General features: G+C 42.9%; 1 protein-coding gene across 7 annotated transcripts in view; it reads right to left on the bottom strand.

The window, feature by feature from the left end:
- LOC124035964 (HERV-H LTR-associating protein 1) overlaps positions 1 to 24,659 on the bottom strand; it is an 82,894-nt gene that overhangs the window by 46,166 nt on the left and 12,069 nt on the right. For all 7 annotated transcript variants that reach the window (XR_006838819.1, XM_046349960.1, XM_046349961.1 and 4 more), the window contains 3 exons: positions 9,596 to 9,679; positions 4,310 to 4,366; positions 3,950 to 4,030 (listed from right to left, as the gene is read on the bottom strand). Coding sequence is in view for 6 of the 7 variants with exons in the window: in XM_046349960.1 (XP_046205916.1) it covers positions 3,950 to 4,030; positions 4,310 to 4,366; positions 9,596 to 9,679 (222 nt within the window). In the remaining variant the exon portion in view is untranslated. The remainder of the gene's footprint in view (positions 1 to 3,949; positions 4,031 to 4,309; positions 4,367 to 9,595; positions 9,680 to 24,659) is intronic.

Raw genomic sequence — 24,659 nt, 5'->3', positions numbered from 1 at the left:
ATAACAGTGCTTTGGTCCGCAATGCTTTATGCTAGAAACAAGCTGTAACAAGCGTCAGAAACCAGCTGTAATAAGCGTCAGTATAGAGACAAAGTAGAATCGCAATTCAACGGCTCAGACACAAGAGGTATGTGGCAGGGTCTACAGTCAATCACGGATTACAAAAAGAAAACCAGCCCAGTCACGGAACAGGATGCCTTGCTCCCAGGCAGACTAAATAACTTTTTTGCCTGCTTTGAGGACAATACAGTGCCACTGACACGGCCCGCAACCAAAACATGTGGACTCTCCTTCACTGCAGCCGAGGTGAGTAAAACATTTTAACGTGTTAACCCTCGCAAGGCTGCAGGCCCAGACGGCATCCCCAGCCGCGCCCTCAGAGCATGCGCAGACCAGCTGGCTGGTGTGTTTACGGACATATTCAATCGATCCCTATCCCAGTCTGCTGTTCCCACATGCTTCAAGAGGGCCACCATTGTTCCTGTTCCCAAAAAAGCGAAGGTAACTGAGCTAAACGACTACCGCCCCGTAGCACTCACTGAAGTGCTTTGAGAGACTAGTCAAGGACCATATCACCTCCACCCTACCTGACACCCTAGACCCACTTCAATTTGCTTACCACCCAAATAGGTCCACAGACGATGCAATCTCAACCACACTGCACACTGACTTAACCCATCTGGACAAGAGGAATACCTATGTGAGAATGCTGTTCATCGACTACAGCTCAGCATTTAACACCATAGAACCCTCCAAACTCGTCATCAAGCTCGAGACCCTGGGTCTCGACCCCGCCCTGTGCAACTGGGTACTGGACTTCCTGATGGGCCGCCCCCAGGTGGTGAGGGTAGGTAACATCTCCACCCCGCTGATCCTCAACACTGGGGCCCCACAAGGGTGCACTCTGAGCCCTCTCCTGTACTCCCTGTTCACCCACGACTGCGTGGCCACACACGCCTCCAACTCAATCATCAAGTTTGCGGACGACACAACAGTGGTAGGCTTGATTACCAACAACGACGAGACGGCCTACAGGGAGGAGGTGAGGGCCCTCGGAGTGTGGTGTGAGGAAAATAACCTCACACTCAATGTCAACAAAACTAAGGAGATGATTGTGGACTTCAGGAAACAGCAGAGGGAACACCCCCCCTATCCACATCGATGGAGAGGAGAGGGTAGTGGAGAGGGTATTAAGTTTTATGTTCCTCGTCGTACACATCACAGACAAACTGAATTGGTCCACCCACACAGACAGCATCGTGAAGAAGGCGCAGCAGCGCCTCTTCAACCTCAGGAGGCTGAAGAAATTCGGCTTGTCACCAAAAGCACTCACAAACTTCTACAGATGCACAATCGAGAGCATCCTGGCGGGCTGTATCACCGCCTGGTACGGCAACTGCTCCGCCCACAACCGAAAGGCTCTCCAGAGGGTAGTGAGGTCTGCACAACGCATCACCGGGGGCAAACTACCTGCCCTACAGGACACCTACACCACCCGATGTCACAGGAAGGCCATAAAGATCATCAAGGACAACAACCACCTGAGCCACTGCCTGTTCACCCCGCTATCATCCAGAAGGCGAGGTCAGTACAGGTGCATCAAAGCTGGGACCGAGAGACTGAAAAACAGCTTCTATCTCAAGGCCATCAGACTGTTAAACAGCCACCACTAACATTGAGTGGCTGCTGCCAACACACTGACTCAACTCCAGCCACTTTAATAATGGGAATTGATAGGAATTTATGTAAAATATATCACTAGCCACTTTAAACAATGCTACTTAATATAATGTTTACATACCCTACATTATTTATCTCATATGTATACGTATATACTGTACTCTATATCATCTACTGCATCTTTATGTAATACATGTATCACTAGCCACTTTAAACTATGCCACTTTGTTTACATACTCATCTCATATGTATATACTGTACTCAATACCATCTACTGCATCTTACCTATGCCGCTCTGTACCATCACTCTGTACCATCACATCATATATCTTTATGTACATATTCTTTATCCCTTTACACTTGTGTGTATAAGGTAGTAGTTTTGGAATTGTTAGCTAGATTACTCGTTGGTTATTACTGCATTGTCGGAACTAGAAGCACAAGCATTTCGCTACACTCGCATTAACATCTGCTAACCATGTGTATGTGACAAATAAAATTTGATTTGATTTTAAAATACCCGGGAAAGATATGACTCCGATGCATATGGGGATAACAGTGTTTTGTTTCTTTGACATAACCTTTGAAAGTACCATGCTCAGATTCCTAATGATGTCTCAGATTGTATTGTTTGCAAACAGGGACAGTTTTGTTGCAAACAAGAGACACTGATTTGGCATTGGAGAAATATGATAAGATGAACACATAGGCCTATCTCACTGTAATTTTGGTAATTTGTGTGGTTTTGAAAATATATCTGCTAATTTATAAAATTATGTAGAATTGAATGACGTTTTTATAAAAGGCCATTTTTTTCTCGGACCTACAAATACGATGATTGATTTATGCAATGCTTTAAGCATAAAATACATCTTTCAATGCTACTTTTGTCCACGGTGGTCTGTGAACCCACAACCTTCTGGCCCCTCAGCCCTGTGTTCTATCAAAATTCCTGCGTTGCTATGTAATGATTAAAGGACGAAGAACAGTTTCTAAAACTGCATATCTAACATGCTGACCACACCACTTGTTGCACCCACAATGCTTGTGCGTGTCGACGATAGTCTGCGTAGCCAGGCGCTAAAGTAAAACTTGGTTTTATTTGTGACCCTTGACGTGCTGCAAGTCCTGCCTCTCCCGTTTCCTCATTGGTTTTTAGGAGCATATATCCACGTGCCATTTTTAGGAGTATTTACCCACGTGGGTGATTGAGGTTCACACTCCAGTCCAGTTGGTAGTAGTAAATGCACCTTGAAGTTGGTTACCAACTGCCATATAAAGTCCAAAGAAGACGAAGCCTGAAGGAGGAGAGATTGCTAGAAACAAACTCAGTTTTCCCTTTTATCTGTGGATTAGTTGTCAGAGTAGAGAACCTTGTGCATTTCAGGTAAAATAACAACCCAATGTTTATATCCTAGGACAAATTATCTACCAACAGCAAGCTAGCTAGCTAAATTGCCATAAATGTTTAATGCATTTCAACCTGTCCCCAAATTAATATAGTTGGCTCAGAGTTCGTTTTGATATTTCAACCTGTGTGTCCTGATCACGTCTGGTGTGGGTGGATAAAATCAACATGCGCACGATGAGCGGTCAGGTCAGCATGTAATGCTCTGGTCCATCAAAGAAGTGAGGTTAAACGGTAGACTATTCTCTGTGCTATCCACTTTGTTTTAATTATTATTTTGGGTTTAGGTCACTTGTTTTTTTTCAAGCATTCAACCATTTATATTTCAGAGAGGTCCGATTTTCTCCATGTAACTCTTGTTGTAAATAACGTCCACTCCCTTGGTATCACACTAAGGCCAGATGGAGAGATCTGTCTGGCATTGGGCAGCATTTATATTAATTTTTTATAAGAAATGGTAGTTTCTTAGAAATTGAAATAAGCTGACTCACCGATGGGTATCTTGTGAGTTGAGATATGACTACCTCCTTGAGAGAGAGATTTTCTCTCTTTAGGAACTGTCATCTTGAACTTAATTGTTGCTTTGGCGTTTAACTGCCTCGCACATTTACACAATAGAATAATTTAGCATAACTTCAAATTGGCAGCTGTGATGTCAGTGTAGTTTTGCTGCTCCACTTTATGGAGAATGTAGTCTTGTGTTGTGAGATATGTCACCCCACATAGAGATAACATGCAGTTCATTAAGTGTGTGTGTGCACTCTTGTATGTGTGCGTGCGTGTCTGTTTCTGTGTGCTTGCTTGTGTGTGTTTGTGCACATGTGGGTGCATGCCTGTGTTTGTATTAAGAGGGAAAAATACCTTTATGTGCGCTTTCTGTAATGGTCTGATTGAACAGAGGCATGATGGAGTCAACTTCCCAGAGTTGAGACAGGTATTTATCTGAAATAGTTAGACAAATATGTATACTCATGTATAAATGTCATCAATGAGCAAAAGCTATTCAAAATTATACAAAATATATAGCCAATATGAATCATCCAAACTTTAGATTTTACACACATACTTTAAATATGGAACATTTACAATACATTTCCATGTCAGTTTGGAAATCTGAATATTACAATAACTGGTTTAGAAAAGCCCCCACAACAATGACAGAAGACAATCACCATTTACCACAGAACGTCTAACCAATATGCTAAAAATGATCAACTTTACCTGATTTACCTGCCATTACACAGATGTATATGCAGTCAGAAATATTATTTTGGCTCACTGAAAGAAAGAAACAGGATGACATTCAAACTTTAGTCATGATCCCAATGATGACTTACAGTCATATACTGTACAGTATATTAAGGTGGCGCATGCAAGAGTCAAACCTACAGCCTGAACCACACATTCACAGTAGTCAACTCAAACTGTGTGTATTGGTTCTCTTTCAAATACTCCTTTAGATGTATAACAACGGGATTCACTGAAGGCAGATCACTAATAGGAAGTACCGATCACACAACGTCTTTCGGAGACAGACAGGTCAAGTGGCAAATAAAGTAAGCCCCTCCCTCTTTACAAGCCACTCATCCCGTCCTCTGGTCATCCTTGCTCTCTTCTTTGTGAAGATCACTATGCTCCTGAAGCTCTCTGATCCCTGTTTTAACTGTTCACATGCAAACCTTTTACGTTAATGATGCCAAATGTAGGACCTCAGCTCCTGTCGATAGTGTTGAGTACTGACTGAAAGGAACGTAGTATTCGTTTTCAACTTTTCAATCAGCGGTGGTAGCTAGCATCACATTGCTAGCTATCGAGACCTGGTTAGCCCACGCTGCTAAACATAAGCTAACTTGGCTAGCTCGCTGGACGGCAAGGTAACTACACTAGCATTCTACCTGCACAGATGGTACTATTGCTAGCTCCCTTCTCTCGTTTATTTGAACCTATGTTCACTCATTTGTGTTACCTAGACTGACCATTTTCCCAGTACAAGGGGGGCTGCTCTCACCCTCTTGGAGTTTTGGCTCTCTGCGGCCAAACATGGCATCAAGTGGCCGGCTCCCTTGGGGGGATAAGGATCCCATTAGGGACTTGTACGATGGTTAAAGACTCCTGTCCCGTATGGCTCCAGTTAATCAACTGCTTCCCAAACTTTCAGCTTGTCTCAGGGAGGTGAAGGGCTCATGGCAAAAGCCACTTACCAGCAAGAACCTTGTAAGGGGCTCCCCTAGCCTGGACATGCACAATATGGATGCATCCAGGTTTTGCAATGCGCCCCCATGGTGGCGCCATCACTGGCTGACCACCTCAACCCCCCTCAACCCCACGTACGTGTTACTAACACCGCCAGAGCCTCCCTCCCTGGAAAGATGGAAAGCTTTTCTGCCTCCATTTTTCAGAATACTCAGCCCAGTAAATCAGAGCACTCAATGCGACCTCTTAATTGATTGGTGTGGAAACGGCTGGATTCAGACACCATAAATCCAGATACTTGGGATTAGATTTGTATGATTACATACCTAAATCTCTGCACCTCCCATAATGCCATCCAAGGCTGTGGTCATACTATGAGCCTGGTGGTGGTGGGAGAGAGTTCACTTTGTTTAAACTTGTATAGGTTGACAGACAAAGAAAAAGTGGACCTCCTGGATGCCCATGTCACACCCAAGGAGTTGTTTGGGTCCACTGTTACCGCCATGTTGCAAAAGTGTGACATGCATATGAAAGAAGGCAAAGCCTTTAACTCCTTCCTGCCCCACAGTCACAGGCCCCGTGACAGCCTGTTGTTTCCTGCAACTATCTGATCCAGCCCCACAGCTGGGAGGGTGAATCAAGCTGGCTTTTGTTGGACCAAAATCCCTGAACACGCATCAAGCTGCCAATATCCTCCAGGTTAGACCCTCAAACCAAAGAAAAGAGCAAGAGGGTTCGGCAACCTAGGGTGCAGTCCTGGCCGTAGAGGAGGAGTGCTTGCAAAGCCTACATCTCACTACTACTCTCCCTCTCTCGGGTTTAACATAAGCAAACCCTCTCTGTGTCACGGGGTAGTAGAGAGGCACATTTGAGGGGAAAAAAAGATTCCCTGTGCAGCAGCTCACTTTTGTGTACTTGCTTACACAGGAAAATGGAGTAGCTGCACTTTACCCCCAAGTGCCCTCCTCCTCTAGACTCCCCCCATGGCACCTTTTCAGGTTCCAGCCAAGGGTGGAAGTCAACATGTCCGCTTTCCCTCCAGTCTCATCGGACAAACAGAGCAGGATGGCAGATTGCCAGTTGCCATTTATCATGGTCCTCTTCCTATGCCGTGCAGCATTTGCTTCAAAACTGTCTATCGCGCTAACACAGTAGAACACCACCAGACGGTGCAATCACTCTATTCGAGCATGGCAGGGAAATAAACGTGAAAATACTTCCCATTGCTCTCATGGAGTGCATCCCCGCAGCCTCCTGTTCTTGGTTTCCCAGGGGAACAGGCTTTCTTGGCTCACTATGAAACTTCCTTAGCCCACTTGTTGTTTTTTTTCTTCCAGCAGGCCAATGGCAACTCAGCTTAATTGTCAGAGAACCCTCTCCATCGAGCTAGAGAACAGTCAGTATTCATACTTTCCTGTTCAAAGTTTTAAAAAAGGGGGGTGGGGAATCAAATCAAATGTTCTTTGTCACATGCACTAGGTGTAGACCTTACAGTGAAATGCTTACTTACAAGCATACTTGAAATGCTTACTTACAAGCCCTTAACCAACAATGCAGTTTTAAGAAAATAAAAAAAGTAAGATATAAGAATGACACACAATTAAAGAGCAGCAGTAAATAACAATAGCGGGGCTATATACAGGGGGTACCGGTACAGAGTCAATGTCAATGTGTCGAGGTAATTGAGGTAATTATGCATATGTAGGTAGAGTTATTAAAGTGGCTATGTATAGATAATAAGAGTGTAGCAGCAGATGGAGGGAGGGGGCAATGCAAATAGTCTGGGTAGCCATTTGATGAGCTTTTCAGGAGTGTTATGGCTTGGGGGTGTAAACTGTTTAGAAGGCTCTGGGACCTAGACTTGGCACTCTGGTACCACTTGCCATGCGGTAGCAGAGAGAACAGTCTATGACTGGCGTGGCTGGAGGCTTTGACAATTTTAGGGGCCTTCCTCTGACTCCACCTGGTGCAGAGGTCCTGGATGGCATGAAGCTTGGTCCTGGTGATGTACTTGGCCGTACGCACTACCCTCTGTAGTACCTTACGGTCGTAGGCCAAGCAGTTGCCATACCAGGCAGTAATGCAACCCATCAGGATGCTCTCCATGGTGCAGCTGTAAAACCATTGAGGATCTGAGAACCATGCCAAATATTTTCAGTTTCCTGAGGGGAAATTGGTTTTGTCGTTCCCTCTTCACGACTGTCTTGGTGTGCTTGGACAATGTCAGTTTGTTGGTGATGTGGACGCAAAGGAACTTGAAGCTCTCAACTTTCTCCCCTAGTGCCCAGTTGATGAGAATGGGGGTGTTCTCGGTCATCCTTTTCCTGTAGTCCACAATCATCTCCTTTGTCTTGATCACGTTGAGGGAGAGGTTGTTGTCCTTGCACCACACGGTCAGGTCTCTGACCTCCTCCCTATAGGCTGTCTCATCGTTGTTGGTGATCAGGCCTACCACTGTTGTGTCATCAGCAAGCTTAATGATGGTGTTGGAGTCATGCCTGGCTGTGCAGTCATGAGTGGACTGGGAGTACAGGAGGGGTCTGAGCATGCACCCCTGAGGGGACCCCGTGTTGAGGATCAGAGTGGCATAATTCAGAACATGGGCCATTCTTACAGTATTACAACATTTATGCAGCAGCATACAAGACATTTTTGGACTCACCTTGTTGTGCTCACTTGAACAGGAAGGTGGTGCAACGGGCCTTGTGGGCACATTTTGTCATCAAAATTTGTTGTCAAAGTCTGGCATTCTCTGGATTTATGGTGCTTTCAAGACAACTGGGAACTCTGAAAATAACAAGGTTGAATCTTTGTCTTGTTATCACTGATGTCTGAGATTTCCCAGTTCCGAGTTTCCAGTTGTTTTAAAAGCGGCAGAAGTCATGCTGGATTAACATGGCCAAAGTATTCAAACTGTTCTGGGCCATTGTTTTGAATGTTTATCCTGTTAAGCTTGGAAAAGAGACCCTGAAAACCAGACTTGGACCACAAAGCCACTTCACTGAATAGCAGGCTAGTGATTGCTTTGCAATTCTTGTAGTTAGCCACTGATTCCTTCCAAACAACTCATTGTTGATTTCCAACTTGTTATGTAATGTTTATATCCAATGGCCAATGAGCACCGATAGGTTTTATCTACAATTTCTCTTCATATTACAAGGATTGAAAAGGATTTGCCAGTAGAATGTCGATGTGATTCATGATGATGACTGCTTGTCCAGCTTGCTAGCTAAGATTTTGAAAGGATGATGATGACATGATCAATCGAATCAAAGCTATGATTTTACTTCATTTTATCTCTGGCCAATGATCATGAGCCTTCTTGGATGGGCACGTCTAATGTAACTCTATTGCAGCACCCAAGGGGCTTGAATTTTCGAGCACTCCCCATAGATTTAGCTGTGACATAGTGTGTCCATGAGTGAAAGAACACTGAGCCAATCAAGGCGCAACTAGAGAACATGACCAACCCGTACGCTTGTATTTTCCGCTGGCTGCCCCACCACCACAGAAAGCAATGAGCTAGAAAGCTGCATTTTGGAGCTGACAAAAAAGAGAACATGTTTCTATGCAGCTTTATTAACAAAAAAATGTAATTGTTTGCAAACTGATATGTGACACGTATTAATGCCAAAATAACATTCAAAACATGCAACAACAAAAAATAAGCAGGTGAAGCTTGCCTAGAAGGAGTGTAGGGGGAAATGTATACATCGTCAAATGTATTTCTTAGTTAGGTTGGCTGTATCACAACTGGCCGTGATTGGTTGCAATTTCAGTTTAATCCACCAGAAAAGAGAGAATGAATAATCCAACAAATATTGTGGTTGAACTCAAATAGATAAGAAAACAAAATCCTTAATAAATTCAAATAGAAAACAACAAGAATTACCAGAGGGTGGGACGACTGGCTCTTGTAAAGAGGAAGTGGGTCACTTCATTTGCCATTCTACCTGTCTGTCTCAGGCAGACCTTGCGTGATTGGTCCTTCCTGTTAGTAATCCACTTCCAGCTCCCCAGTGGCACAGCAGTCTAAGGCATTGGATCTCAGTGCAAGAGGCATCACTACAGACCCTGGTTCAATTCCAGGCTGTATCACAACTGTATAACGAACAATTGGGTCATCCGGAGTAGGCCGTCATTGTAAATGATAATTTGTTCTGGCTTGCCTAGTTAAATTAAGGTTTAATAAAAAATACCATTGTTATACATCTCACTCATTATTAGAGAACTGGGGTTACGAAAGTAACCTTGAGTTTTTATATAGCAATTTTTTTTGATCCAAAGACAGTAAAATCTTCTCTCAATCCTTACCTGATAATATGGAGCTAGATTTGAATAGCTCTTGTAGATAGCTTGTGGAATTTCCCATAACATCCAACAATATGGCAGTGAAGTCTGATGGGAGACAAAAAGAAAACACAAAGATAATCTTGACATGTTTTATTTGTTTGTTTATCTACTGGTATTATTGCCTCAACAATGATGGTATTAAAGCAAAGCAAAGAACATCTTTAGAAGCTGTTCATACTTAATATTGTCATTCCACTGGAACCTCTAGTGCCAAAACTTTAAAAGCTACCAACACTAAAACAACTTTAAAACATGCAAGCTGACTGTTTTCAGGTTGCAAAAAAAGAAATATATACTACTAAACAACCACACTTGCATACAGTGAATTCCAAATGCATTTCAATGGCCATAGACTTGAATGGTAAAAGTTTGGACTGTAACTACGCTGTCATTGTATATAAGAATTTGTTATTACCTGACTTACCTAGTTAAATAAAGCTTAAATTAAATTTGAAAAAGTCTCCAACATTTTCAAAATAATGGCACATTTTGAAAATCTGTCTATGTTCCTAAACCCCTCTGACTTGTTGTTGGATTGTCTGTCAAAGTGTGCACCTCTCTAACTCAGGGAGAATGAGGTAGAGTTAGAGCTACATCACAGGGTTATACAGCCCCCCACTCACTGCAGCACTAGATAGAAGTTTGTGCAAAATAAAGACTTTATATAGAAGTCAAATTGATTGAGATGTATTTTCTGTGATTCGCGGGTTCACACTTTGTATTTTTTCTGAGATATCTGCCAAGCAAGGAGGAAACATAGAACAATACATGCTAGAGGGGGCTCCTCATAAACACAACACACCAGCAGTTTTCAAAATATCATACATCACACTTTAGCACATCACCAACACAACACGCCTTTTACTACTAGACCTCAGTAGTAGCTTATTTAATTTCTCTCTTTCAATGCTCTGGAAACCAAACAGAAAATGCTGTGCTCTAAAAGATGGCATCGTAGCCACACAAATAAATAGAAGGCAATTGTCGATCTGATCAGAAACACTGTGCTCAGAACCTTTATCACCTAAATGATGTCGCTGGTGTATTTTGTTTGAATGTTGGAATATATTGCGCAATAGGATATACGTTTTTTACAAGGCACGAGTCCATCCAGATTTGAGTCCCGTGTGCGAAACAACACACATAACGAGCTCGAGAAATGTATACTAAAGCAAAGGTTCACCCACATTTTAGATACGAAAATATCCTCCTCCCTTTCTTACAACCAGATAGATATCCAATTTTTTTGTGTATGGATATCCAAATAAAATAATATAATTCCAATCTCTTTTTGTCTTAAAAACTTTCACATAGCCTATTCCATGATATGGGGTAATCCAATGAGCAACACTGCATCTGTTGATTTCAGTGATCACCATTCATCACGCATCCATATATAATCAATACACGACTTTCAAGGAGTCGGGTATTTGATGCAAACAGTGTCTTCGAACAGTATTCAGACCAGTTGACTTTTCCCCAATTGTTTTAGGTTACAAACTTATTCTAAAATTGGTTAAATTGTTTTTTCCCCTCATCAATCTATACACAATACCCCATAATGACAAAGCAAAAACAGGGTTTTAGAAATGTTTGAGAATGTATTTAAAAAAAACTGATATCACATTTACATAAGTATTCAGACTCTTTACTCAGTATTTTGTTGAAGCACCTTTGGCAGTAATTGCAGACTTGAGTCTGGGTATGATGGGACAAGCTTGGCACACCTTTATTTGGGAAGTTTATCCCATTCTTCTCTGCAGATCCTCTCAAGCTCTGTCAGGTTGGATGGGGAGCGTTGCTGCACAGCTATTTTCAGGTCTCTCCAGAGATGTTCGATCAGGTTTTTTTCCGGGCTCTGGCTGGGCCACTCAAGGATATTCAGAGACTTGTCCCGAAGCCACTCCTGCGTTGTCTTGGTTGTGTACTTAGGGTCATTGTCCTGTAGGAAGGTGAACCTTTGACCCAGTCTAAGGTGCTGAGCACTCTGCAGCATGTTATCATCAAGGATCTCTCTATAGTTTGCTTCATTCATCTTTGCCCCGATCCTGACTGGTCTCCCAGTCCCTGCTGCTGAAAAACACCCCCACAGCACGATGCTGCCACCACCATGCTTCACCATAGGGATGGTGCCAGATTTCCTCCAGGCGTGTCACGGTTGGCATTCAGGCCTAAGAGTTGAATCTTGGTTTTGTCATGACTCTCTCTCTCTCCTTGGTGAGGATCAAAGGCACCAGATCAGCTCAGCACAGGGCTGACAGATAGCCAGACCTGACAGATAGCCAGAGTTTGGCCGGTTTTATGACTTAACACCGGTCATAAACTCTGTCTCTCTTGCCCTGCAGTATTAAACAAAGGAATGTGCTGTGTGTAGAGAGAGTCTCTTGCCTAAGAACTCTAAGATTGGATAAAATAACATTAGTTTTGAAATCCAAACATTTGGAATGGTTGGTGGGGATCCAAACAGTAATCATGCCATATCATTGATTATTTTGTGATGTCATTAAGGATGGTATAACAAGATAACTAGGATGTGTACACTTTCAGAGTTAGTTATCAGGATGGCATCTAAATGTTGTATAAAATAAATGATTAAGTATAAGAATACTTTTGTGAATATAGAAATGTGATTTGAACCTAAATGAGATAATGGCTGTTCATATAAACCTAGGCCCAGTCAGTAACCATGCCCACGTGAGCACAGACATTGTGTCAACATGGCGGAATGCCCTCCAATGCCAGAGTGCTTAAAAGGACTCGCTGAGAATTTAAATGCAAACCAGAGAACGTGAGGACGTGGTCCACACGTTGAAGACCAGAAAATGGTAAGACCCTCTGAAACTCTCGACAAGTGTAGAAGGTGAAGACTAGACCAAAACATGCACCGTCTGCAGCTCTGTATGTAAAGTAGTCTAGAACAATTGACCAAAGATGGGAGGGAAGAACAGATCCCTCTCACCACCATGTGGTACACCTCTGATGTATTCATTCTAATGAACACTCCAAAACAAAGAAGCATACAACTAAGGACATTGTGACCTCTGGTGGACAACCAGAGACTCACATCGAACTACTCGCCATAGACGGATCGAGTGGTTTCAACAGAGTGACGACAGAGTGAGACATCGACGTGTAAATATGTTCATTTCTAATCTGAATGAGCAATTGTTAGGGTGCTAAATATTCTGACTATGGTGAGCGTAGTTTCCAAATGAATGTACAAGAAGTTGACTCTTGACTCTCCCTCTCCTTACATATCCCTCCCCTTTCCATTGTGTAAGAAGCTGTCATATTGGGTTAGTCCACTAGGGACTGTTTTCATTACATTATGTTAGTAATTGTCACGCCTTGGTCATTGTATTTTGTGTTTTCATTATATTATTTGGTCAGGCCAGGGTGTCACATGGGTTTATGTTGTTGTATTTTGTATTGGGGTTTTGTATTATTGGGATTGCGGTTGAGTAGGGGTGTTGTATAGGCTTGGCTGCCTGAGGCGGTTCTCAATCAGAGTCAGGTGATTCTCGTTGTCTCTGATTGGGAACCGTATTTAGGTAGCCTGGGTTTCACTGTGTATTTCGTGGGTGATTGTTCCTGTCTCTGTGTAGTTTCATCCGTTTGTTGTTTTGCTTTAGTATAAGTTATTTTCATGTATCGCTCTTCATTCATTAAAGTCATGAGTAACCACCACGCTGCATTTCGGTCTCTCTTTCTACAAACGAAAAACGCCGTTTCAGAAATCAATAACCTTTACCGTGTTTGTGTGTGTTTGTTTATGTTTTTCTGTGTGATTATTTAGTTAGTTAGTAAATAAATAATTAATAAATAATTAAGCCAATTTGTGTATCGCTGATTCATCACTTAAATTAGGGTTCCTGCAGATTTACGATGTCAACGACGTTCAGAATGTGATTGAGGTAATAATTAATAATGGACTGTTACTAATGTAAGAGATATTATAAATATCTTTAGAGTTTAAGTCGGGCGATAGTAACTCGTTAAATAACTATTCCCGTAGTGCCCCAAATTCCTAATGAGTTAATTGTTACACGACTCATTTAATCAAGTAATAATTAAACGTAGTAGGTAATTATTCGATAAATAGCAGTCATCACATTAATGATAGTCACGTCACGACATATTGGTGCCCCGTGCGAGGAATCTAAGATGGAATGAGGCCTTCATGTTGAATTCAGCCGATATGAAATTGAGGTCATACACCCAGATTACGTTATACACCATTAGAGCTGTAGGCAGGAATCGTTGTTGTTGGGTAGAGGTTGTCTCCGGTGTTGTTTCTCCGACATAGTCTGTGTCATACTGTATGAGCCAGCCAATGTAGGTATTCGGAGGAATAGACTAGCTGGGCCAAACGTAGTACTATTTCTGTCTCTCGCTTTTCAGAAGCGGGGAGACTCGGTCATTATTAATTTCTTGAGCGAGGACATATGGGCCAGCTTGAATTTGAGTAGATATGATGTCCGAAGCAACTAATTATGTCTTGCGTTTCAGTAGTATTGGTAGAAAACGGTATATTTCTATCTTACATCGCGAAAAATAACTCCAAAAGGGTTTGAAAGTGAGACGTCACGAGTAAACCCATTCCCTTGTCGAAGGGGGACCCCTTTGCTTGGAAGAGATTCTGGTACAAGTGGGGCTAGGTTGCACTATATTTTTCCTTTGTTTAAGGTGAAATCCCACGCCATGCGGGAATCCCGTTTGACCTCAGCTTTCTGGGATCAGTGACCTTTGGGCGACAGAAGTTCCACCTCCTCGTCACTCCCATTTTCAATTAGTGACCCCTGGTACAAGTAAAAAAATAAATTATAATTCCATTGAGGCCCAAAGTTTTCTCACATTTGTAACAAGTGATTACATGTGGCTTCAGCCCTCAGGGATAAGTGACCCTGGTGGTGAAGGTATACTCACATTTGAACTACTGGTTACACTTATGATATCCAGACAATCTCAACTGATTTGATATTGTTGTCGCATTCAATTCAACAAGGTAGTTCAATTGCCTTCCGACCCTTTTCAGGTGGATCATTTGGATGAGATCCAAATTGATTTGTTTCCACCAATGTGACAGTTGAACCTTTTCCACATTAACCTAGTTACAGCAATGCTTCAAGTTATGTAAAGTTTAATACTGTCACAAACGTTGTTGTAAGAATCGGACCAAGGCGCAGCGTGCGTAGAGTTCCACATGTTTAATTAATGAAACTCACCAAAACAATACAGAACAAACTAAACGTGAAGTCAAATGCAGTGCTCACAGGCAACTACACACAAACAATATCCCACAACAAACAGGTGGGAAAAGGCTGCCTAAATATGATCCCCAATCAGAAACAACGATAGACAGCTGCCTCTGATTGGGAACAATACCAGGCCAATATAGAAATAACAAAACTAGAATGCCCACCCTAGTCACACCCCAACCTAACCAAAAATAGAGAATAAAGGATCTCTAAGGTCAGGGCGTGACAAATACCCAGATAGCCTATACAGGTATGATTGATCATTAACATTGATTAAAACCTCTTGAAACGAGCAATCCCGTATCCGGGATCGTAATTATAGCCTCAAACTCAAACTCATTACCATAACGCAACGTTAACTATTCATGAAAATCGCAAATTAAATTAAATAAATATATTGGCTCTCAAGCTTAGCCTTTTGTTAACAACACTGTCATCTCAGAATTTCAAAATATGCTTTTCAACCATAGCAAAACAAGCATTTGTGTAAGAGTATTGATAGCTAGCATAGCATTAAGCATAGCATTTAGCAGGCAACATTTTCACAAAAACAAGAAAAGCATTCAAATAAAATAATTTACCTTTGAAGAACTTCGGATGTTTTCAATGAGGAGACTCAGTTAGATAGCAAATGTTCAGTTTTTCCAAAAATATTATTTGTGTAGGAGAAATCACTCCGTTTTGTTCATTACGTTTGGCTAAGAAAAACCCCCGAAAATTCAGTCATCAAAACGCCGAACTTTTTTTCCAAATTAACTCCATAATATCGACAGAAACATGGCAAACGTTGTTTAGAATCAATCCTCAAGGTGTTTTTCACATATCCATTTGATGATATATCATTCGTGGAAGTTTGGTTTCTCCTCTGAATCACATGGAAAAATACATGCAGCTGGAGATTACGCACCAATTTCGACGGAGGACACCAGGCGGACACCTGGTAAATGTAGTCTCTTATGGTCAATCTTCCAATGATATGCCTACAAATACGTCACAATGCTGCAGACACCTTGGGGAAACGACAGAAAGTGTAGGCTTGTTCCTGGCGCATTCACAGCCATATAAGGAGACATTGGAACACAGCGCCTCAAAAATCTGGCTCACTTCCTGTTTGAAGTTTCATCTTGGTTTCGCCTGTAGCATTAGTTCTGTCACACTCACAGACAATATCTTTACAGTTTTGGAAACGTCAGAGTGTTTTCTTTCCATCCAAAAATGAAATACTGCCCCCAGAGTTTCAAGAGGTTATTAATCTCTCTGCAAGCGTCCCACCTCGACAACAGCCAGTGAAATTGTAGGGTGTCAAATTCAAAACAACAGAAATCTCATAATTAAAATTCCTCAAACATACAAGTATTTTACACCATTTTAAATATGCATTTTTTGTAAATCCAGCCACAGTGTCCGATTTCAAACAGGCTTTAAGGCGAAAGCTCACCAAACGATTATGTTAGGTCAGCACCTAGTCACAGACAACCATACAGCCATTTTCCAGCCAAGGCTAGGGCTCACAAAAGTCAGAAATAAAGATTAAATTAATCACTAACCTTTGATGATCTTCATCAGATGGCAATCACAGGTCTCCATGTTAGACAACAAATGTTCATTTTGTTCGATAAAGTTCATCTTTATGTCAAATACCTCCATTTTGTTGGTACGTTTAGTTCAGAAATCCAAAGGCACAATGAGCGCTCTCAACACCAAGACGAAGTTTTAAAAAGTACAATAAAAGATAGTAGAAACATGTCAAATGATGTTTAAAATCAATCCTCAGTTTGTTTTTGTCATAAATAATAAATAATATTTCAACTGGACAAAAGCTTCCTCAATGGAAAAGGTAAACAAGAAATGCGCACTCCCGATCGCGTGCTTGGTCCATGTCTGGAAATGTCCCACTGTCCTCTCATTGAAAACGGTGTATCTCCTTCATTTTTCAGAGTAAAAGCCTGAAAAGCCTGGGTTCTAAATCTTTGTATGGTGGATAGGCTTTCAATGGAAAAACAGCCTTTCAAGATAATAGTACTTTCTGGTTGGATTTTCCTCGGGTTTTCGCCTGCCATATCAGATCTGTTATTCTCTCAGACATTATTTTAACAGTTTTGGAAACTTTAGAGTGTTTTCTATCCAAATCTAATATATTATCATATGCATATCCTAGCTTATGGGCCTGAGTAGCAGGCAGTTTAATTTGGGCACACTGTTCATCCGGAGGTGAAAATACCACCCCCTGCCCAAGACAGGTTAATCAATTAAATTAGCTTTTGCAAATTCATTCACATCAAGTACCACAGTACTTATCCAGTATTGATGTTTCATCGTTTTTGCAGCTCCACATCAACTCAAAACCCACATTTTGAAAAAGGAATATATATATACAGCATATTTAATCATGTGCAAGCTACTGTATCAGAGTGGGTTGAAAACATTCTGCTAGTCGAGGAACTGCGTTTGAAAACTGAACAATTAAGGTAATTGCAAATACTTATGATGTTGAACGAGCACAAACTCTTCAACTAAATATTTTTTATACAGAAACAACTTGATTTAGCCAAAACTAAATACAATGAAGTCCAAGCAAAACTAGATACATCTTTTGAGTTATCTACAAACAGGAGCGCGCAACTTGATAACATGCATGCAGTTTTGATGAATATTACTCAAAGCAATAATGTTCTAGGGACCCATGCAGCAGAATACCACCCTTAGGTACCATCTGGAGGAATTTGAGAACAGTCACCTGCTACAGAGTGACTACCCAACCAAGCAACCGGAGCTCGGTACACAAAGGAGTGAAGAAGGTTTCAGACTTTGCCTCTCTCGGGTGTCCCTCAGTCTTCTCCTCTTGGCCATTTGGCACAGAGTAATATGACACCTCCTCGCCAACAAAGCTAAACCTTGGCTTCTCCTCTTGGCCTTTCGGACCCAATTTCCCCACAGGATGAAGCCAACCCTTTTCGCCTGACAAACTCGTCAAAACCTTCCGCCCCTTTGATCCCATTCCAGGTAAGCCAACAAAACTGAGACGTTCCTAGCAGACATAGAGGACGCCTTGGATGGCTACCCAAATGCTACGGGTTCTGACAGGCTTTATCTGTTGACGCGAATGAATAGACACATGACGAGGTTCATTCGTCTACAACAGCAACACGTGCAAAACGACTACGCTAAACTTGCCACAGCTTTGAAAATAGAATGTGAGTCGCAGAACCACTGAAAACACGACAGCTCACTGGTTAACACTGTCAAACAAGCTCAGAATGAACACCCACAAGCTCACTATCATAGGCTTTGTTCAGCTTACTTTGGCCAACTCACTGAAACAGCAATACAAGAACTGATACCATTCAAAATAATGCTTCTGTCGAACATGTAACCCAACTTCATTACCTTCTTGGTCCCTACAGCCCATGTTGGCTTGCCAATCTTACATCTCAGAGGGCCTGCAAGCACAGCTTTTGAAGCATCAAAAGTATGCGAAGCTAAGAGCCCTGACATCTCGGTTTTGATGTTTTACCAGGAGCACTCACTCCAATTAGAGGGGGCATTATCAGGTATTAGAGTGTTAGCAACAATGGTTTCTACCACGAAACCACGAGACCAATACCCACTGTGGTCGAAATAACTGTAAAGTATGTCACTATCGAAACAACTACCGTTACAATCGACCTAATCGCTTGACACAGAGCGTCAGAGCACAAGGCTAACAAAGGGTTCAAGGACGATCATAACATAGCCATATGTTCTCGAGACGTTCTACTAAAGCAAGTAAAATGTGAAAAAGATAAGTCAGTAGGGAAAAAGGTCAGTAGGACTAGACATGGAATTGCAAGACAACAGGTCCGCCGGAATTAACACCCATAGCAAGGACGTCAACTTCTTGGTGACAGAGGGCAGTAATTTTCACGTCCGGATGAAATGCATGCCCAAATTCAACTGCCTGCTACTCATCCCCAGAGGATAAGATATGCATATTATTAGTAGATTTGGATAGACAACACTCTGAAGTTTCTAAAACTGTTTGAATCATGTCTGTGAGTATAACACAACTTATTTAGCAGGCGAAACCCTGAGGACAAACCATCACCATCACTCTCTTTTCATTGGGATTTCATTGGGAATCCAGATTTCTAAGGGACCTTCTTGCAGTTCCTATCGCTTCCACTGGATGTCAACAGTCTTTAGAAATTGGTTGAGGTTATTCCTTTGTGTAATGAAGAAGTACGGCCATCTTGAACGAGGGTCACTTGAAGTGTACTGTTAGATAGAGGCGCATGACCAGAAAGCATGCTACAGTTTGTTTTCTTCCTGTATTGAACACAGATCATCTCGTCTTCAATTTTCTCGATTATTTACATTAAAAAATACCTAAAGTTGTATTACAAAAGTAGTTTGAAATGTTTTGACAAAGTTTACAGGTAACTTTTGAGATATTTTGTAGTCACATTGCACAAGTTGGAACCAGTGTTTTTCTGGATCTAAATGGACATTTTGGATATATATCGACGGAATTAATCGAACAAAAGGACCACATGTGATGTTTATGGGACATATTGGAGTGCCAATAAAAGAAGCTCATCAAAGGTAAGGCATTAATTATACTTTTATTTCTGCGTTTTACACCTGCAGGGTTGAAATTTCTCTCTTTGTTTACGGAGGTACTATCCTCAGATAGTAGCATCGTTTGCTTTCGGCGAAAAGCCTTTTCGAAATCTGACATGTTGGCTGAATTCACAACAAGTGTACCTTTCATTAAATCACACATGCAAGATAGTAAATTAAAGTTAGATTTTTATAGTAATTTAGTTGAATTTGGCGCTCTGAATGTCCCCTGGCTTTTGGGCAGGTGGGACGTCCCACATATCCCAGAGAGGTTAACTATCAAATAACTCCTGCTTTCACTCAAGACCCTATCCAGGGCCCGCTCGATCAAGAAACAAATTCACGAGATTTGTCTATAGACTGATAAAAAGGTTGCGAAGAAAAATATCAAAAACTTTGTAAGAGCCAATTCCACTCAAAACCCGATAAGTCGATCTGTTTTCACCATGAACAGAAATGACACATCACGTTGTTGCGAACATCTACTCCACTTTGTCGGGAATATGACCACTAAACACAACTCAGAGGCCATACCTGGAAACAGTCCTGGAGGACTGCTTAACCTGTCATGCACTAATTGATTCGAGCTCAACAATATCACTCATCTCTCAAATGTTGTTTAATGATCTCAAAAGGGCTTTGAAGCCGGCTAAACTTTAGTTAACCTCTTAAGTCGACCCTCTACTTTTTCGAACATTCTGTTAAAAATCGCGCAACATTTCAGAGCCCTGCTACTCAGGCCAGGAATATAGTATATGCATATGATTAGTATGTGTGGATAGAAAACACTCAGACATTTATAAAACTGGTTAAATCACGGCTGTGACTATAACAGAATGTGCGTTTCATCGAAAAGTGCAGGAAAATCTGATCACTGAAAATGGAAATAAATATCCTTGCGCTACTTCCAGGAATTGTTCAAAGTGAACCGAATTACATGAGGCCGAGGTTGCAGTGCCTACAGCTTCCACACGATGTCTAGAGTCTTGTCATTTGATTTGGCTTTGATTCTTGGTCAAACCGAATCAAGGGAACCGATTCCCTCCCTCGGATGTTTTGGTCGAGCTCTCTCCAGACATTTTTTCGAGACGGACAGCTATAGAATTTACATCGCCTCCTGATGAATTTTATCGCTTATTAACGTGTACTAATACCTAAAGTTGCATTACAAAAGTATTTCAAAGTGTTTTGTGAAAGTTTATCGTCGACTTTTTGAATTTTTAAAAATGACGTTACGTTATGAAACGCTATTTTTTCCGTTTATCACACAGTCTTCATAGATCAATATCTAGGCTATATATGGACCGATTTAATCGAAAAAAAGACCCAATAGTGATTATGGGACATCTAGGAGTGCCAACAAAGAATATGGTCAAAGGTAATGAATGTTTTATATTTTATTTGTGCGGTTTGTGTAGCGACGACTATGCTAATTATTTTGTTTACGTCCCCTGTGGGTCTTTTGGGGTGTTACATGCTATCAGATAATAGCTTCTCATGCTTTCGCCGAAAAGCATTTTAAAAATCTGACTTGTTGCCTGGATTCACAACGAGTGTACCTTTAATTCAATACCCTGCATGTGTATTTTAATGAACGTTTGAGTTTTAACTAATACTATTAGCATTTAGCGTAGCGCATTTGAATTTACAGAGCTCTAGCCTGCGTGCCAGGTAGGAGCAAGAGGTTAAAAACAGAACGATGCGACACCACACTTCGAGGTTTAACTCAGACTACATCGCCTCTCACATTGAGACTCATGCTGCAATTACACTTCCAGGACGTATCGCTTGTTCACCCTGTGCATGTTACCAGCCTCGAATCTGAACACCTGTTACTCGGAGCAGACTTGATGGATCGTTTACTCCCACTGATTGATTGGAAAACCAACCAAGTATGGTCACTGTGTCTCCAATGACCATACTGTCTTCTCCTAACGCTAGCTAAAACGCAGTCATCCACGAGGGGTATCTGTCGAAAGCACCCCTTGGGAAAAAGACGTTTCAAAACCTCTTGGTGCAGAATCTGACCCAAGGATATATTACAATATCTCGGCACATTCAATCAGCATAACTGATTGACCATTCTTTTCATGATTTTGAGGCAGCAGTCTCTGTGAATGAGCAACTTTCCTACTCCTGGGAGTCGTGCAATACTGTAGCTGAGATGAACTTTTCTTGTCTTTTAAACACTTCTGCAAGCACTGTGGCCGTCTCAACAATAATAGCACCGACGGGCAGAGTGTACTCTGCTTCCGATAACACATTTTCAGCTTTGTGGGGGACTGGTACCCTTTACAATGACACTAACGGGCGTCAGTTCCGCAACTGACCTGTTGACTCCCACTGGTGAAATGCTGTGCGATATCGCAGACAGATATCCTTCACTCAGTTCGCAGGTACTGGAGAGGTTGCCACACGTGGACGCTGTGGTGACTGACAGGCCTCGACAACCACTGAGCATTTTGAAGCACAAACACCATGAGATTTAGTTGAAAGGTTGCAGCCAATCTAATAACGCAGCTCCTGACAACTCATACTAATGGTCGAGCATAGCCTCCACTTCCTGGTTCACGGCCTTCCTTCGGGCCTCCGGAATCCTATATCGCCTCTTTCGTACCGTTTCCCCGGCTTCTCGGAGAACACCGCCATGTTCCGATTGACGAGCTCCCAGAGCTCTTTCTTCTGGACCGGGTCTAAGTCCTCATTGCTTGAGACCACCACTGGTACCGTTGACGTCCTGGGTCCTGACCATAACACGGCCAAGGCTGTCCTCTCGTGCCACAGCCATATGGCTGTCATCTGCTCCCTCATCATTTTTACATTTACATTTAAGTCATTTAGCAGACGCTCTTATCCAGAGCGACTTACAAATTGGTGCATTCACCTTATGACATCATCTCGACGTGCCCTACCACGCTGCGAAATGGGGTCAGTTGGGCTTGCCACACCTCCTTGGCGAGGTCCAGTAGGCCGCGTGGCCTCCTCCCGTAGAGGAGTTCGAAAAGGGGAAAACCCAGTGGAGGACTGGGGTACTCGGATTGAGAACATTAGGTGGGGTAGTAGCTGTTTCCAGTTCTTCCTGTCCTGCACGATGACCTTCCGCAGCATTTGTTTGAGCATTTTATTGAATCGCTCGACGAGCCCATCCATCTGCGGGTGAAAGATGGAGGTCCGGATCTGCTTGAGCTGCAGTGGAGCAGAAAACTCTTTCATTACGTGGGACATAAACTCAGCACCTTGGTCTGTCAGGATCTCGTTCGGGATGTCCACCCGGCTAAAAAAGGTGGAAAATTCCCCGGGCGATTCCCTTGGATACCGCCGCTCGTAGGGGAATGGCCTCGGGATACCGGGTGGCATAATCTACTATCACCAGGATGCACCAGTGTCCTCGAGCTGTTTTTACCAGGGGTCCCACTATATCAATGGCGATGCGTTCAAAGGGCACCCCGATGATTGGTAGGGAGACCAGTGGGTTTCGGAAGAGTGCTTTCGGGGCAGTGAGTTGACAGTAGTCTTCCAGGGCCCTCCTTATCCCGGCCAGTGGAACCGGGCGGATTTCCGTTCTTCTCCATTCCCAGGTGTGCCCACAACAGGTGGGTGTGGGCCAGCTGAAGAACGGTTCCCACATACCATCGGGGCAGCAACAATACCTCTCGATGTTCCCCCTGTTGGCGCGACACCTGTTACAAAAGGTTATTCTTGATTTGGAAATGGGGGTATCGGCAGTCACTCACCCCCAGAAGTAGCTGTCCGCTATCACTTGGGCTGCGGCGGCTTTCAAGTTCGGATCCTCCCACTGGGCCGTCCCAAATTGTCCCCTCAGTTGGCCTCCAGCGGGTGTCTGGACTGGCCCCTCGAAAGAGAGGAGGGGGAGGCTGGGCTCCTCTTCCAGTGGTTCTCCAGGGGGGTCGGGTTCTGGCGCCCCCTCTGACTCTGGACCCGTAGATACAGGTTGGTTGACTGGTTGCTTCTGGGCTGCACAGATGATGGGTAGTCCCCGCTCTCTTCTTTCAGCCGGCTCGTAACATTTTCTTCAACTCGTGCCACCATAGGGCCGCAGACAATTCCATCCCACTAGGAGAGGTACCGGCAACTCTGGTACTGCACCCATCTGGCAGCTCCCTTGTGGCGCATGATGTTGGTCCATACGGTTGGATACCGCTTTGTGTCACCTTGAACACAGGAAATTGACATCTCCCTACCCCTTTCGGTCTCCTGGTTCAGCAGACTCGTGGTTACGAGCGTAACCATACTTCCGGAGTCTATTATCGCTTCCGTGTTATGTCTGTCAACCTTCAAAGGGACCATGGGTGCAGTTTATTCGTGTTGCACCCAACAGGAGGTGACATAGTTCACGGCGTGACCCACCTCGCCTCCGAGGCTAGCTGATGGCATTGACTCCTCTCGAGCCGGGCAATTCCAGGCAATGTGCCCCCGGGCGCCTCACTCGGTTCGGGGTACACAGCGGTGGGGCTGTCCTTCCGTCCCCTCGAACGGGTCACCGACTCATCCTGATTCCCACTCAGCAGGGCCCGATGCGTCTCCACTGCTTCCAGGATGCCCTCCAAGGTCTAGGGCAGAGGTGGGCAAACTTTTTGACTCGCGGGCCACAATGGGTTCTAAAATTTGACAGAGGGGCCGGGCCAGGAGCATTTGGAGGGAGTGTTTGGGCCGGATATACTAAAGCATTAAATGTAGTGTGTGCAAACCTCATAGCACAGTAAGAACACTACAACCCAATTTATTAACTGTCTTTCAAATGTGAAAAATAGCCCTTATCAGTTAATAAATTTGTCTCAAGGAATATGCAAGATATGGCATTTACATACTATTTCGCAGATACTGGGAGGGGGAAATGTAAATAGATTAAAATAACATACGCACTGTGATTTATCAAGATTGTGTCTGTTTTTAATAAGTTTCAATCGAAGGTGCAAAGTTAAAGAAATCAACATTTATTGAAAAATGGAATCACTTTCAACATTCAAAACATATTATTACACAACGAAATACTCAAGCTCAATAATATCTACTTGTGTTAAACTCCGCAAAATCATGGATGGATTGTCCTCACCGCGCGCTCTACAAACTCGCCACGGACGCCCTCGCCTTCACGCGCAAACAGTACACGTGTATTGTTGCCAAGCACACAGACATAGGCTGTATTA

This window comes from Oncorhynchus gorbuscha, linkage group LG05 (assembly GCF_021184085.1).
Source record: "Oncorhynchus gorbuscha isolate QuinsamMale2020 ecotype Even-year linkage group LG05, OgorEven_v1.0, whole genome shotgun sequence".
In the NCBI taxonomy this organism is placed as follows: domain Eukaryota; kingdom Metazoa; phylum Chordata; class Actinopteri; order Salmoniformes; family Salmonidae; genus Oncorhynchus; species Oncorhynchus gorbuscha.
This window is presented reverse-complemented; position numbering and strand designations above follow the sequence as displayed.